The 16,031-nt window shown below is 40.2% G+C and overlaps 1 protein-coding gene across 1 annotated transcript; it reads left to right on the forward strand.

Annotated features, from left to right (window-relative positions):
* Positions 1-506: 506 nt before the first annotated feature.
* smyd2a (SET and MYND domain containing 2a) lies at positions 507-12,578 on the forward strand. The gene is made up of 12 exons (XM_075462843.1): positions 507-887; positions 2,178-2,241; positions 2,961-3,071; positions 4,058-4,118; positions 5,325-5,452; positions 6,332-6,399; positions 7,175-7,277; positions 7,379-7,489; positions 8,269-8,389; positions 8,506-8,680; positions 9,097-9,205; positions 10,131-12,578. The coding sequence occupies exons 1-12, from the start codon at positions 715-717 to the stop codon at positions 10,212-10,214; spliced, it is 1,308 nt and encodes a 435-aa protein (XP_075318958.1). The 5' UTR covers positions 507-714; the 3' UTR covers positions 10,215-12,578.
* Positions 12,579-16,031: the final 3,453 nt, after the last annotated feature.

Genomic DNA, 16,031 nt, shown 5'->3' on the forward strand with positions numbered 1-16,031 from the left:
ATGAAAACAAACATATGGAGACAGAGTGATTTGTGTGACTGAATAATCCTTATACAACTCTATGAGCCAACGTGGCGCTGTAACAGGCACCACTCCCTCTCGAACGGCTTTACGGAAGATTTTGGAACTTTGCAGCAGAAGAGGATATTTCTGAAACGAAAGAAGATCTTTGCACCCGATATGTATTTGCAATCTCCAGTCTCAGGTAGTGTTGACACAAAGTAGGAGCGCTAAAAAGATTTCTTGTCATACACCAAGTAAAAAAAAAAAAAAAGGATATCAAAATTATATCATACAGCTTCTGCTAACAATTTATCTATGTGGTGTTTAAAGATTTTTGTTTTAATAAGCGTGTGTGTGTAAACTTCTGATTTTAAACATATCACTATAATGATACAAATACATATACATAATAAAATGTCTTTTTTCTCCCAATGTAAACGGGGTTACCAATACAACAAGAGACATTTTTGTAGGAACATTAAACATTTGTTTTTTGGCAGGGAACCACAGCGCTACAGCAGGACAGGCCTTCTTGAACTCTGTAAATGTCAGTGTCCTTGCCTGTACGGCAGGGGGCGCTGGCACACACAGCGGACACATGCGGGACCGGGGAGGAAGAAGGAGCTCAGACAGAAGCTGATTAGCAGACTCAGCAGACACAGGTGGTCCGGTTGGTTGTCTCTGAGCGGAGAACCCTAAACGAAACCAAGCATGAAAAACGAAGGTATAGAGGGGACGGAGAGGTTCCTGAGCCCGGACAAAGGCAGAGGGCTGCAGGCGGTGAAGCACTTCGCGGTCGGGGAGTTGGTGTTCGCCTGCCCTGCCTACTCCTACGTGTTGACGGTGAATGAGAGGGGAGCGCACTGTGAACACTGCTTCACCAGGTAATGTCTGAAACGGCAGAAAAACGCCTTTAAAAGCGCTAACACAAGCTGGTACCTTATTTTCTTATCAAAATGGGTGCACACCGAGCGAGGTGGCCAGTCCGACGCCGGCTAACCTCATTACCTGGCTAGGTTAGCTGGTAAACCACTGGACACATCCAGTACTGATGAAGTCTTTAAATGGGTCAGTGCGGTGAGGCAGCTCACCTGACTAACGTTGCAGCTTTTGCTTGTAGCACTGCAGAGTCTTGGGAATCCAACACTGGTGGATTTAAAGACAAAATGTAAAACCCCGGCTCTCCTGTTCCCTCTGTTAAATTGCCGCTGCATTGGCTTACAAAGTTTCTTAGTAGCTTACCCGGTCAACTTGACAAATATGCAGCCCCATAAGGGGCATATTATAACCTAGCCGTGTAAACACCCTTAGAAATTGCTGTCTTATTATGTCAGACCTCCAAAGCTTCCATCATAAACCATGTAGGATGTGAAGTGGTCAGAGAGGCCAGACTACAGCACTCACTGAGCACTGTCATGTGCAGCTGTGTGTTGGGTTTGCTGGGTTGCCCACTTCTATATTTTATACATCATGACTTGTCGTCATAACACCCTTTAATGTCGATTGACGTCTCTTCCTCACACTCAAACACTTTCATACACCCACACGTGTCCTACATAGGCTGCCATTAGAGCACTAAAAGGTTAGGGTGCTAAATATAGAAGTCCATGTGTCCCAACAGGAGGAAGCTGGAGATGGGAAGACAGGGGGTGCTCTTGTGGATTATAGGGGGTGGACGTAAACGTGTACATTAATTCATGTACACATGAGTTGTTAATCACGTTGTTCCTATTTTTTTTATTTATTTTTTTTATATTTTCAAAGACTGCTTTAAATGTAACTCCTATTTTTCAGTGTAAAGCATATTGCAGTGGCATGGGGGCATGTAGCCAGGCTTGAAAAACTGATCTGACTAGGCTTTGAAACTTTGAAACACAGGATTATGAATGAAATACTTTATCTGCACCTCATAGTTTACACCATAATCTGAATATTGTCTTATTTGATGTATTGTCAACAGTGAACAGTTGGAATATTGCCCAGCATGTAAATACACTCAACAACTCTACCGACACTGTTGAGTTCTATGGGATGAGAATGTATCCGAAAAGTTTTCATTTAACCACACAACAATCCTCTCGGAAGCATGTTGCTTCATTTGGTAAAGATGTCTTAGAAATCCTGCAAAGCACAGCTGTAGTAAAGGAAGGTGTTTAATTTTCATGTTGTTACAGGAGAGAAGACCTTTTCAAGTGTGGTAAATGTAAGCAGGCCTATTACTGCAATGTGGACTGTCAGGTAAGAGGCTTTTTTCCCCTGCAGTTTCATGAAGAATGTGCAGTTTCTATGAGTGCATGGAAAAAATGAACGTGAGGAACTGCCAGTAAAGGGATTTCACATAGAAGAGTGTTAAAAACTTCCACCCATTTTTAAATTGTATTCTGATAAGGCACTCCATGAGAGAGTCTTTTTATTTAAGAAAAGAAAAAGTTTGAATCGTCCATGTTTTGCTCCTTTTCCTGAAAAGCCAACAAATAACAGAGTTGAACTTATTTGACTCTTATTGAACTGCATTAGCTGGCAAAATGTCTTTTTCTTTGATCAACTCCTCTAAAATGGGAGCATTTTGTAGTAGTTTAAAAACATATTTAATGGTTGTGTGGCCCACCTCGGCACTTTGGACCAGACACAGTAACAACAGTTGGAAGAGCTGCGTGCAGGTATTCCTCAAAACAGAGTGGGGTGACTGCTGTTGCTACGACGATTCAGACTGTCCTCTCTTTGACTTTGTCTAGTTTTAGTGATGTGGTACAAATACAGGCAGACAATGGCCGTCATTCATGGACCATTTTCTTTTGTGATGATAAAACTCGTCAGCCATTGCTTATCTCTTACTCGCTTTGTGGCTCCTCATGTGTTCCCGTTTTTATACTAATCCGATTGAACAGGTTGTAAAATCACAACTTTCGCCCGTTTCCTATCTCAGTTTTCTTTTGTGTGTTTGTGTTTCTACGCAGAGAGGTGACTGGCCAATGCATAAGTTGGAGTGTGTAGCCATGTGTGCCTATGGGGAAAACTGGTGTCCATCAGAGACGGTCAGACTGGTGGCCAGAATCATCGTGAAACAGGTGAAAGTTGCACATATGAGGAGAAGAAACAACTTCCCTCTGAAAACAGCGGCTCTGTGCAGTAGTAAGCTAACATTAGAATAAGGAAGCAAAGTGAGGAAGGATGGATGGGATTTACATTAATAATGCAGAGTAGCTGAAATAAATAGAAGTGAAGACAGAACACGTCATTATTCTCAGTTCAATCAAGACTGTGTCTACAAATGGAACCAAAACCATACTTTAACGGAGAAGTTCGTTTTTTTGTTTGTTTTTTAAACCTGGACCTTATTTCTGGCATAAAATGCGTTCATCTACTCACCGATAACAGTTTGGTGAAATAAAGACGGATAATGCCTTATTTAGAGGCTGTATTGTCTATGCCCTGTTCTCTCCCATTTTATGGATATACGCGGATCTCGAGTGATCTAAATATCTTCCGAAGGACGCCGACTTTCACCAAACTGTTATCGGTGAGTAGATAACAGTGAGTATTAAATAAGGTTCAGAAACGAACAAAAACAAACTTCTCCTTTTAAGATGAAGAAAAAAAGGCAGCTATTACAGTCTCATTTGGAAAGCATGTTATAGTGGTTATACCTTTAGGTACTTGGCTCATATGAGGTTTATTTAGAAAGCTTGTTGTGTGCGGTGTCCTGGGACTTGGCAATCAATTTATCGGACCCTTAAATCAGATTGCAGATTAGCAAAGTACTCTCTCGCACTGTCAGCACAGCATTGTTGTTTTTTAAATAGGTTTTGCTCTTTATTGATGTGATTGTTCCAAATCCAGTTCTACTTTCATCACGTTGCGTAAAGAATCTGCTCTATTATCATATTATTGTGGCTAAATTGGCTCCAGAAGTTTTTTTTTTTAATAACTTATAAATGAGTACAGTGGAAAAACAAAACTAGGCTATTTTCTATTGCTGCATTATTAAGTCTTTTACATATTTATGTTATTTGATTAAAATAACTCCTGTGTCTGAACTGTGTTGGTGATCCAGAGAGTAACTACAGAGCGCACCCCTTCAGAAAGGCTGCTGCTGCTCAAAGAGTTTGAGTCCCGTAAGTACATTTGTATGTGTGTGTGTGAATGAATACACGAGTTTAGTTACATATTCATGCACTTTTAGTTACATTGTGTGCGCGCACCTTTGTGTGATCGTGCAGTGTCTCTGCAGTTGTAGCAGTGTGTCTATTAATATCCTGGGCTGTAGCCTGCAGTCCTGGTTCTGTCTCTTTTATTATTCAATCCAAGTGTGCAGCGCTCTGGGACTTAAATCCCAAGCTTCTGGGTTCTGTAATTTCATTTTCTCTCCCCTTCTTTACACACTGCTCCAACTTTACCCTTAAGCAAGCTAATCAGAACTATTCTCTATGAGATTGACTGTATTGAGACACGCGTTGGTGTTATATTATCTCAGCTCAACATTACAAACGACAGAAGCTAAACTCTGTGAAGCTTATTCCTATCTTGTAAGATTTGAATGATGTCATATAAAAAAAATAAATGTTTCCTCTATAGATATGAGATAAATGCGAATAAAGCAAGACTCGTAGTCATTAACGTGCCAACAAACTGTTTTCTCGGCTCCGTTTGAATTATCATTTAGTCTGAGCAGTTGCTGCGGGCTCAGTGGTGTCACCACAGGATTTTCACAGAGTTAACCCTCACACCTGTTTTACATGCATACAAAGCTGTGTGGCTGGCTGCTACTTGCTCCCACTGGTCTGTGGGAGTTTGTGTGACTGGCAAAGACACATGGCCTACAGCAATGGTATGTTTTGCACTTACTGACAATGAGGAGTTTGTCTGCTGAGTTTAGTGACCAGAACTGTAATTCAGTTGTGGTAACAAGTTAAAACAATGAACACAAAACATTTTAGTAGTGTCATACATGTATATGCTTTTCATAGACTGGTGCAACCAAAAGGGCAAATCAGAGCAAAAGCAGTTAAAAGTAAGGAAGTGTAGTTATAAAACTTAATTTAAGTTTTAAAAGGTTTACATTTTAAAGGGGAATATTGTGGAATATTGTACATTATAGCTCTTGAAAACATACGTGCCAGTGTCTGAGTGATCTTTTTTTTTTTTTTTCCTCCCGTTTAACCGGCTGGTCCCAATTTTTAAAGAAAGTTGTTTTTTTTCAGTCATATTTTACTGTTATTATTTCTTCACCAAGCTTTTTGTCTCCTTTTATCTAAACTCTCAAAGTAATTGTCACCCTTTCTTGTCTTTGTTGGTCTTTCTGTCTGTTGTTTTTTCGCCAGATTTAGATAAGATGGACAGTGAGAAGGACGAGATGAACCAAACTGACATAGCAGCTTTGCATCATTTCTACTCCAAACACATCAGTAACCTCCCCGACGACCAGGCGCTCACTGAGCTCTTTGCACAGGTAAAACTGGACAACACTCTTCATCTCTGTGCGTGTTATATCAGCCATCCTGTTCGAAGCTTTATTCAGTACTGCTATCGCCACTAAAACCAAAAAGTAGTATATTAAGCCAGGAATATTACATTAATTTTAAACAGTAAATGTTAAAAAATGAAGAACCCCTAGCTGGTTACTGAACTGCAGATGCTGCAGTAACGGCTGATAATGCATGAGTTAACTTTTAGGCCTCCGAACATCTGTGTTCATACACTTATCAATCTCAGACATTAACGTCCTCAAACATCTCATAAACCTTGTGCCATATTTGTTTGGCAAATCTATGTGATCTATGTTTGGTTTCCATTGGTTACTGTTGTTTGGGTTTAGAGTTCACTGTGGCGACAGACGGGGCTTAACCTTCAGTCGAAGATTTGCAGAGGAATGCTTGTTTGAAACATGCACTCAGACATACACAAAACATAAAATATATTTGCACGTTGAGGACTGTGATCACGAATCCACTTGTATCCATCTTTCACCCCTCTCTGTAGTCTTGCCTGTGTGAACAGTTAGACCCACAGGAGTGCATGTTAGTGCAGCCAGGCTCTGCCCCACACACTCCTGTCAGCAGCTCTTAGCTCTTTAATTTGATCTGTCTGGCAGTGCTGCAACCTCTTTCTCTTCACGCTACACTAATGGAACCAACCTCTTTGGTTCTCATCACAGGGCTACATTTAATCTCCACCACCGGATTTCCTGCTCCTCAGTGGAGGTTTTACAGCACATTAGAGGATGATACTTATTGCATCATTATAACTCAACCCTGCTGTTCCTTAACTCTGTCTCCACCTGTCTGTTTGCATCCTTCCTTCTGTCTTTCTGTCTCACGTTTGCCTCCAGGTAAACTGTAACGGTTTTACCATAGAGGACGAGGAGCTCTCCCATCTGGGATCAGCTGTTTTTCCTGAGTGAGTAGCAGACACATCATCACAGTTAAACAGTACATGTGTTTAGCAGTTTTGTGCCCTGTACACGTTAATTATCCAACGACAAAAACTGAAGAATTAAGAACTAATAAGAAGAGTGCAGTTGGTTGGATTGAATAATACTTTATTTATCTCAAAAGGCTAATTAGAAAAAAAAAAAAAAGGTTATGATAAAATGTATGAGAAAGGTAAACATGCATGATGGCCACAGATTTTGTAAATAAATCACTTGAGAGCCGCAGACCGAGAGGCTCAACACCTTTTTAGATTTCATACCATGTGATGATGGCAAAACTGATAGCGATGGAATGAGTTGGATCAACTTTGGATAAACAGGCTGCCTTGCTCTTCTTTCACTTTTCCAGTTCAAACAGGGAGCATTCAGGTAGCTGTGATTCATGGTAACACATCAGGGGAGAACACAGCCCACCTATTTCTGGGGAAAATATGATTCACTGTCATTTCAAATGGATTTCTTGTTGAATTATTAAAGCACTGTCCTCTGTAATTCTACAGAAGACACCAGTGGCAGAGCTGCCATGCTTGCTGGCAAAACAGAACCTGAAAAATTCTGATAGGATGACAAACGGGCTTCTTTCAATTAACCGATCAGATTCTACCACGAACTGGATGACCAATTAAAATGGTTAATTAGCATGATAATGCATGATGATTAAAACTGAGGATATTGGACACAGAACAATAGATTTTGGTACATTTGATTTTCCATCTTTTTTTTTTTTTCTCTTCCTTCCAGTGTAGCACTAATGAATCACAGCTGTAGTCCTAATGTCATAGTGACCTATAAAGGCACAGTGGCTGAGGTCAGAGCTGTTCAAGAGATCAGCCCAGGGGAGGAGGTAAATAAACACAAGGTTTTTTAAGGCCAACACAGTTACAGAATCTTAAATGTACAAGTTTTTCACAATTTCTTCTGTTTCTCATCTTTCTCCCTTTGTAGATCTTTAACAGTTACATTGACCTTCTTTACCCTACGGAAGACCGAAAAGAGAGGTTATTAGATTCCTACTTCTTCACATGTCAATGTACCGAGTGCACCACCAAGTCTAAGGTATTGTTGACTTGCCACACATTTATTTGAACCCGTACATTCAAAAGGTTTTCAGGTTGTGTGACGTTTCCTGCATTTTGGTCAAGATGTCGTTCATTCTTTATTTGTCATCTACTCCCTTTTCTCTGCACCGGAAAACCAAAGCAAAATCCGTTTTTGGGAGTGTTTTTTTTTTTATTTTTATGAATTCATAAGATGGTAACATTGCGTTTACATAAGTATTCAGATGCTCCACTTATTGCTTAGTTAGGTAATGGTAAAAGTAAGCGAGCACCTTTCTGTTGGAAGTTTCTCCTATCTCTTGGCATTAAGGTTCAAACTCACGCAGTCTGGAAGAAGCACAGCCAATCTAAATACAAAATATTAAAATTCTGAGTGCACGGTGTATTGAATGGTTTGAGGAATGCACAAAGAAAATATTGCCTCTGTATTAGTGTCTGTTATCTGTTGGAAAAATGCAGCAGGTTCCTGGAACTACTGTCCCAACATCGGGATCGGTGTTTGCGTTTTGTCATATTTCTACTTCAGAAAGCTACTGCTCATGTTCCATGAATTGTCTACTATGTTAATATGAAGCAATGACTCAATGGTGTGCTCATAAATAGATATATTTATCATATTGAATGAACAATACATCCTAATATTTTTGCCTGAATTGAATTTAGAATCATCAGAATTAACCCACAACGTACTTCTTCTAACTTAAATCTTTTGAAAACAGTATCCTGTGTAAGATATCTTACCATGCTTATTTATGTCTTTTATTTTCCTCTTTGTAGGACAATGAAAAAATGGAGATCAGGAAGTTGAGTTCTCCACCAGAGACGGGGGAAATCCAGTCCCTGGTCTGTTATGCCAGGAATGTCATCGAAGAGTTCAGGAGAGCCAAACACTATAAAAATATCCTCTTCTCATTATAACCTGCTCTGGTGTCTCTTTATCAGTGACAGGCTTTCACTTCGATGCGCCCTCCTCTTTTTCTGCATTCTCTGTATCATTCCTTGACTCCCTTGCACCTCCCAGCGAGCTGCTGGAGATGTGTGAGCTCAGCCTGGAGAAGATGGGAGCTATTTTTGCAGACACTAACGTCTATATGCTGCACATGATGTATCAAGCAATGGGCGTCTGTCTCTACATGCAAGACTGGGACGGCGCTATGAGCTACGGCGAGAAGATTATTCATCCGTACAGGTAAACTGATCTGCAAGCAAACTGTCAAGCTGATAATAGTTGATAAAGTCAGTTGTACAGCAGCACTGGTGTTTACCAATCCCCAAACTTAAGGGAATTAAAAGTAGCTGTGCAATCCGTCTGTCTGTCAGTTGGAATTTAATCTCTATGGCGAAGGTATGAAAATGTGCAAAGGTTTGGAGATAAAGTCACGCCAAGAGACGTTAGTTGTACCTGACCTTGGGAATCTTTAGATGAACAGCCTTGTGTGAACAGATATATAAATTGGATCTTTAAATATTGACTTTTTATTCCACAAATATATTGTCAGATCAGAGTGAAATGTGTGTTGTTGAAACAAACCCAAATGTAATAGTGTTTCTACTGCGTATGGTGTAACTATCTGACTTGATGCAGAAATTATATTGTGTCTGCAGTGTTCACTATCCTGCCTACTCTCTCAATGTGGCATCAATGTATCTGAAACTGGGACGTCTGTATTTGGGGCTCGAGAAGAAGACACAAGGAGTCAAAGCTCTGAAGAAGGTGATTAAATATACGTCCTGTCTATTGGTAGATTTTTCAGCTAAAACATGCTGTGAGCTCAATAGAGGGCAACATAAAAGAGAACATTTTCCAGAGAATGAGTTAGCCTTAAGAGACAAATGAATCCAGCTGAGCCATTTAAAAGCTTGGACATTGTTACATGCATATTATTGTATAAACGAGCATACTGTAAAATGCCTGAGAGCTTGCACTTGCACACAAAGCAATCTGAGCTCAGATTGCAACCCACTAAGGTAGAGAAGTACTTGACTTGCAGTTTTATTCTTAAATCCTTAAATTTCCCTCGTCTCCAATCCGGCCACAGACAGTTGATACTGATGCCTTTTATAAGCAAAATCTTGTCACAAGTCATTTGTTAAAGTGGCCCCGTGGTTAAAACACTGCACCACAAGACATGTCCACCTGGCAGGTTAATATACTACTGTCCAAACGCATGTAGTAATTCCTTAATTCAGATATCAGCTCCTTAAACCCAGGGCTTCACCATTCCTCTCTATTTTGATTAAGTGTATAGAAGCTAACATTATTTTAGTAATGGCAGAACTGCTGATGGTGCATTTGAAACATATTGAAAATTAACTTAAATTACCTGACGAATATGGAAAAATAAACTGATGTATCCTTATCAGGTTATAAAAAAAATTGGACGTGTCAGACTTTGGTAGAACATTGTTCAACCTAGAGTGTTTGAAACATGTGCTGGAATTGTGTTTTTTGAGTTCAGATAACTTCAGATGCCCAAATGTATGCCCTGAAGCTCAGAGAGCGTTTTTACTCCTCCGATGTACTCTCGGAGGTCACTGTAGTGATGCGATGTCACTGTCTCGGCCTTTCACAATTCGATCAAGGGACCTGGTGAGTGTGTCTGTAACAGGTTTGTAACTCAGTCTTTTTCTGCCTGCAGGCTTTGGCTATCATGGAAGTGGCTCATGGAAAAGACCACCGTTATGTAGCAGAGGTCAAACGAGAAATTGAGGAGCAGAAATAAAAGAGGAGCTGATGGTGTAAAAAGATTTACATGAAGTTCTCGAGTGAGGAACCTCTGAAAGAAACAAAAAATGTGCATCACAAATGCATGGCATGGATCCCATAACCTCCCTTTCTTTTCTTTTTTTTTTCTCTTTGAAGATGTTTTGGTTTCTACTCTGTTGTTTGTCTCTCTTTTTGGCAGAATTCTTTCACATGCATTCTGGTTGAAGATGACCCCCTTTTTTCTATCTGAATTTGACGGCCTTGTGTCCCACCTGGACTTTAAAGTAGACAAATTAAGATTATATTATTTCAAATGGGGGAGGAAAAAAAAAAAAAAAAAAAAAAATCAGAAATATTTAACTTCTCTCCTTGAACTTAGTTTGAAAATACTATTTTTTTGTTGTTGTTGTGCTGTAGCTCTTACCCCGTACAGCAGGCAAAAAAAAAGATCACTTCAGTGGGAAAAATGACACGACACTGCCTCCAGATAAAACAAAGCTTCAATTTCCAAGCTCCATTCTCTGAAATCAGTGTGGTGTGGACCCATCAGACTGTTTCACCATCATGTTTGTTTGTGGCTGCTGTTTGAGCTGCACAGTAATGCTCCACAGCTGTTTCTTGTGATTCAAACTGGCGAGTCATTGTTACTGAGGCCATTGCCACTTATTCACAGCCAGTGCATTTGAATTCTGTCACACATTTAGCAGTACAGCCGGAGTGTATGGCCTCATTTTTTCTTGTTGAAACTGTGGGGGGGGACTGACCATGCACTAGGTGCTCTGTAGCAACAGAAAGGAAATCAAGAATATTTCTGATTGAATAATTATTCATTTTATTGTTTTATTTTACTGTATGTTTTGGTTGTTGCATGTCTTTTATGCATTTGTAAGTGTGTATTTTTTTTGTTTAGTGAGGCTTGTTGATCAGATGGGCTTCAAGTTCATATGACAAGCAACCAGCTATTCTGTCTTTTAAGTGTATCCTTAAACAGGGGTGCTTATTTGAGACCAGTGTTCCACAGCGGTCTGAAAGAAGACACTGCAGTTATGACCTGACCAATGATCCTGAATTAGCTTCTTTGTGATACAAATGGTGACACTGTAGCTTTTTTTTTTTTTTTGGCCTTTGTCAAGAGATGCATTATTGTACCTGTTTGATGTTTTCTATAAATCCAGAATGCCATTATCCTGGGGAAGAAGTCACCCTAGCAGCTGCAAGAATTATATCAACATGCATCTTTTTTTTTTGGTTGTGATGATCCCCTAAAAAGGGGATTTCATCTTTTATTGTCGTGTTAATTTTTTAATTTTAAGCTGAATGAATTTAGCTTAACCTAAACCATTGTACATAAAGCAAATTGTCCCAACAGTTCAACCTCTAAGGAAGCGTTACCTTCAGCAAAAACTCTGTGTGGTTGATGTCTTGTTGGCATTAATACAGGGAGTGTTTCCTGTAGTTTCTGATTTGAAGTGACTTCAGCCCTCACTCAAACATCCAGAGCAGGATCACAGGTCATAAAATTGTTCTTGTGTAGATTAAATCAAATCACATGGAAGATCTCAGCAGTTGTTTTTAACCTGTTGTTGCTTTTTTTTCAATCTAAGGTTGAGTATGCAATGTGCAAGGATGCAAAGATCATCACCTGGGCCTTATTTAAAGGTTCTTGTTGCACTCACGTTTTGTACGTTTTATGGGACAATTTGATATTAAATCTCAGTCTATAAGCACGTTTAGTTTAATTTAAACAGTTGCTTTAAATGGACGGTTGGCCCGCCTGCAGTCTTAACTTTGCACTGCTGGAGGATTCTTTTTAAATGCCTGTAGCTTCTCACTCTGGTTTACTACGAAAGGACTTTCATGCACCACACAAATAAGGCTTACTGATGGTTAGTTACAGCCCATCTTGATAAGTTGCCTTTGCTTGTATTTGTAGCAACTCCTGCTTCTTTTTTTTTTTTCTTTTTTTTACTCTATTTGCACCTAGAAGGTGCTTGCCTCAGAACTTTATAAAGATAATCCAAAAGCACCATTTCAGGAACTCCTTTTTTTTCTTTTCTTTTTTCACATGTTCATCATTATGTGTTTCAACAAGAGAAAAAAAAACAGTGCAAAGAGAGTTTGTGTAATGCCACTAAAGACAAAACCTGTTGTGCTCATGTTAAAACATTGAAATCCTTTCTCATCCTGCATGTTAACGACGCAAAGGCTGAATGAAGGTCCCTTACATTACATTTTCTATTGTTTCTGTAATAAATTGTCTGGCATGAATATTATTCCATTGGAATGCATAATTAAAATCTGAGCCTGTTCTTCTTCTTTCTTTTCTGTATCATGTCATTGAAACCCAATAAACAAATACACAAATAATGTGTAGCAATGATACTGCATCATCTCTTGTAATTTTTATGATTTAATTTGGTCCAATTGTTGCCTGGACTGCTTCAATTCAATATAAACACAAGAAACTTGTGCTAAATAAAATAAAGGACCAGACTCAGTGAATAATTCCCTACACTCCGTATTATATAGATCAATGAGCAGTGCTGACCAACATATCATTGGGGTCATCAGGTGGGAACCTCCTTTCATCAGTGTTTCGTCTAGTTGGGCCCACGACACCTCCAGGAGGCTAGACAATGACCACTGGCGTCCCAGAGTCACCCCCCTAATGCCAGCCAACACTGCTCCTCACACCACAACAACCATAATCTACCTCAGCCTCTCACCAACTGCACACCAGTTACAGCGGGGTGGGGATGCAAACCGGTTCGGGTAGGGGAAGAAATAAAAGAGGTAAGAAAAGCAGGAATGGGATTCAAACCCTGGTTCGGGTAGGTGTAATGAAAGTATAGAGGGTGCCAGAGGTGGAGGAAGGACAAGACACACTAGCAGATTCAGCAGACAAACTCACCTAAATAGTCCTATAATCACTAAAATACCAGCAAAAACAAAGCCATACAACTCACTCCAAGCCAACTCACTCCAAGCCAACTTACTCCAAGCCAACTCACCCAAAATGGCCGCCTGGTTTCAAAAGGATCACATGTGCCAAACCCTCCACTTAAATAGCTTGAACTTCTTCTTTGCTTTTTCAAAAGTCTATTTACCCTAAGTGCCCCCCCTGCTGGGCCCCCAGCTGCTCTTGCATCTTCCAATCCAAATCCACTGGCTGGATTTTACTGCTTTATCTGAAACCTCCTTCACTATTTTCCTCACACTCTGTCCACTTACACCCAGCTCCCTCAACAATGAGACAACAGACTTTGCAACAAATCCTCTACATCCTACTTCCACTGGACAGATTCTAACCTTCCATCCTCGCTGCTCTGCTTCTGCCCCCAACTCCACATATCTCAGCTTTTTCCTTTCATATGCTTCCGCTACTAATTCCTCCCAAGGAACAGTCAGCTCTATGAAATAGACTCTCATTCTACTCCTAGACCACAAGACTATATCAGGCCTTAGATTTGTAGAGGCTATTTCCTGGGGAACAACAAGCTTATTTCCTAAATCTACCTGCATCTCCCAATCACAAGCATCCTCCAAGCTGCCGTGCCTCCTTATAGTCTTTTTAACTTTCTCCCCTTCTTGAACAAACTGAATTGCAACTCTCTGTACCTTGGACCCTCCTAAGTTTACCTGCCTTCGTTTATCTTCAATACCTGCAGCTAAACTTCTTAATACTTGGTCATGTCGCCATGTATACCGGCCTTGTGACAGACTAACCTTACAACCTGACAAAATATGCTTTAGAGTTGCAGTACTTGAACATAACGAACATAACGGGTCTCCATTTACCCAGAGTTTTAGGCTCTGGGGAGTTGGCAATACATCATATGTTGCCCCTATCAAAAATCTAATACTCCTTTCCTCCATACTCCACAGTTCTTTCCAACTAAGCTTTTTCTTTTCTACACCTTCCCAAGTCACCCACCGTCCCTGCTTAGCCTGAGCCACTGCCTTTGCACCCCTTAACATTTCCTCCTGTCTACGAACCTGCTCAACAACTAGCTTTCTCTTCTCCTTGGGACCTGCTCTACTCCACACTGGTTTGCCTGGGCCAAGCCCCAAGCCTCCCCGGCCTATTTGCACATTACCCACAATCTCTGTATGTCTAAGAGTTGCTTCTGCCTCCTGAGCTGCCAATCTTGGTTTCCACTTCCTCCCCTTGGTTGGGTTTGGAACCACCTTACTGACTACCACATCTTTACTCCCAGCTAACAGGAGCTCTGTCCTAACTTTAGTACATTTAAACTCCTCTACTAGACTAGATACTGGGAGCTGGAGTATGCCTTTCCCATACAGTGCCACAGTACTTAAGCATCTAGGAACACCTAGCCACTTCCTAATATAAAAGCTAACTAATCTTTACATTTTTTCTACAACAGATAATGGAATCTCATACACAGACAGTGGCCACATCAACCGAGGAAATAATCCAAACTGCAGACACCACAGCTTCAACTTTCCTGGAAGCTCTGATTTATCTATTCTATCCAGTCCCTGAGCAACATCTTCCCGAAACTGCACTGACTGCTTTCCATCATTCATGTCACCCTGGTACCACCTGCCTAAACTCTTCACTGCCTTTTCCCTTATTATTGGAATGCTTTCTTCATCTATTACAAACTTTCTATCACTTAATTTCCCTCTACTTATTGAGATACTTCTAGACTTAGTAGGTTTGATTTTCATCACAGCCCACTTTAGATTTTTATTAAGTCTCTCAAGTATTCTCTTCATACATGGCACTGTTGTAGTCACTAACGTCATATTATCCATGTATGCTCTAATTGGCGTAAGGCGCATGCCATCCGGACGTCTCTCTCCTCCTACAACCCACTTGGAAGCTCTAATAATTGTCTCCATTGCCATTGTAAATGCTAATGGAGAAATTGTACACCCTGCCATAATGCCTATTTCTAGCCTCTGCCAACCTGTTGGGAAACCTGCTGTACTTAGGCACAGTCTAATATCCTGAAAATATGCTCTTACTAAGTTAACCACTACAACAGGCACTCTAAAATACTCAAATGCTTTCCAAATAAGGCTATGTGGCACTGAACCAAATGCATTTGCTAGATCCAGAAATATAACATGCAAGTCTTTTTTCTCAATCTTGGCTGTCTGAATCTGATGCCAAATCATGCTAGTGTGCTCTAAACACCCTGCGAAACCTGGTATTCCTGCCTTCTGCACAGTAGTATCTATTAAGCTATTCTTTTCTAAATAACTAGCTAATCTCTGTGCAACCAAACTAAAGAAAATCTTCCCCTCTACATTTAGGAGAGAGATCATCCGGAACTGACTCAGGTCCGAGGACTCTTTCTCCTTAGGTTTAATCAGAAGTGATAGTAAGTTGTTTATCTTCTTATCCCCCATATCAAACTGTTTCAGTTAGAAAGCATATGAAACCATTTAAATTAATTGCACTTACACAGTATTCCTACTCTGTAAATGCATAACGTGCATATTTCTTTCAATTAAAGTACCCTATTTAAGTATGGAGTTATCTTAAAGCTTTATGAAGCTGAGAATGGTAATGAATAGATCCAAAGTGAAATGCAGTTTGTTGGTTCAGGAGCTTGTGTTGTCCTGGAGAGTGCTTGCTCTCACGCGATATTTCATGAAAGTCTTTAGCAATTAGCACAGAGGAGTACAAAGTGTTAATGGAAGACAGTTTTTTGTCCTATTTATGGTGACATTTATGAACGCGCCACATGGTGGCACCATGGAGACAGGATAACAACTTGGCCAATCATGTATGTTGGGTAAATGACGTCACTCACACTAACCAATGGGAATGTAGCTGTGGGTTCCTCCGTTTGAGTTT

This window comes from Odontesthes bonariensis, chromosome 1 (assembly GCF_027942865.1).
Source record: "Odontesthes bonariensis isolate fOdoBon6 chromosome 1, fOdoBon6.hap1, whole genome shotgun sequence".
NCBI classification, from domain to species: Eukaryota; Metazoa; Chordata; class Actinopteri; order Atheriniformes; family Atherinopsidae; genus Odontesthes; species Odontesthes bonariensis.

Coding starts and splice junctions, on each gene's coding strand:
- smyd2a (XM_075462843.1), top strand. CDS start 715: ATGAAAAACGAAGGTATAGAGGGGACGGAGAGGTTCCTGAGCCCGGAC. Junction 6,400..7,174: donor GGATCAGCTGTTTTTCCTGA/GTGAGTAGCAGA, acceptor TCTTCCTTCCAG/TGTAGCACTAATGAATCACA. Junction 8,681..9,096: donor AAGATTATTCATCCGTACAG/GTAAACTGATCT, acceptor TTGTGTCTGCAG/TGTTCACTATCCTGCCTACT.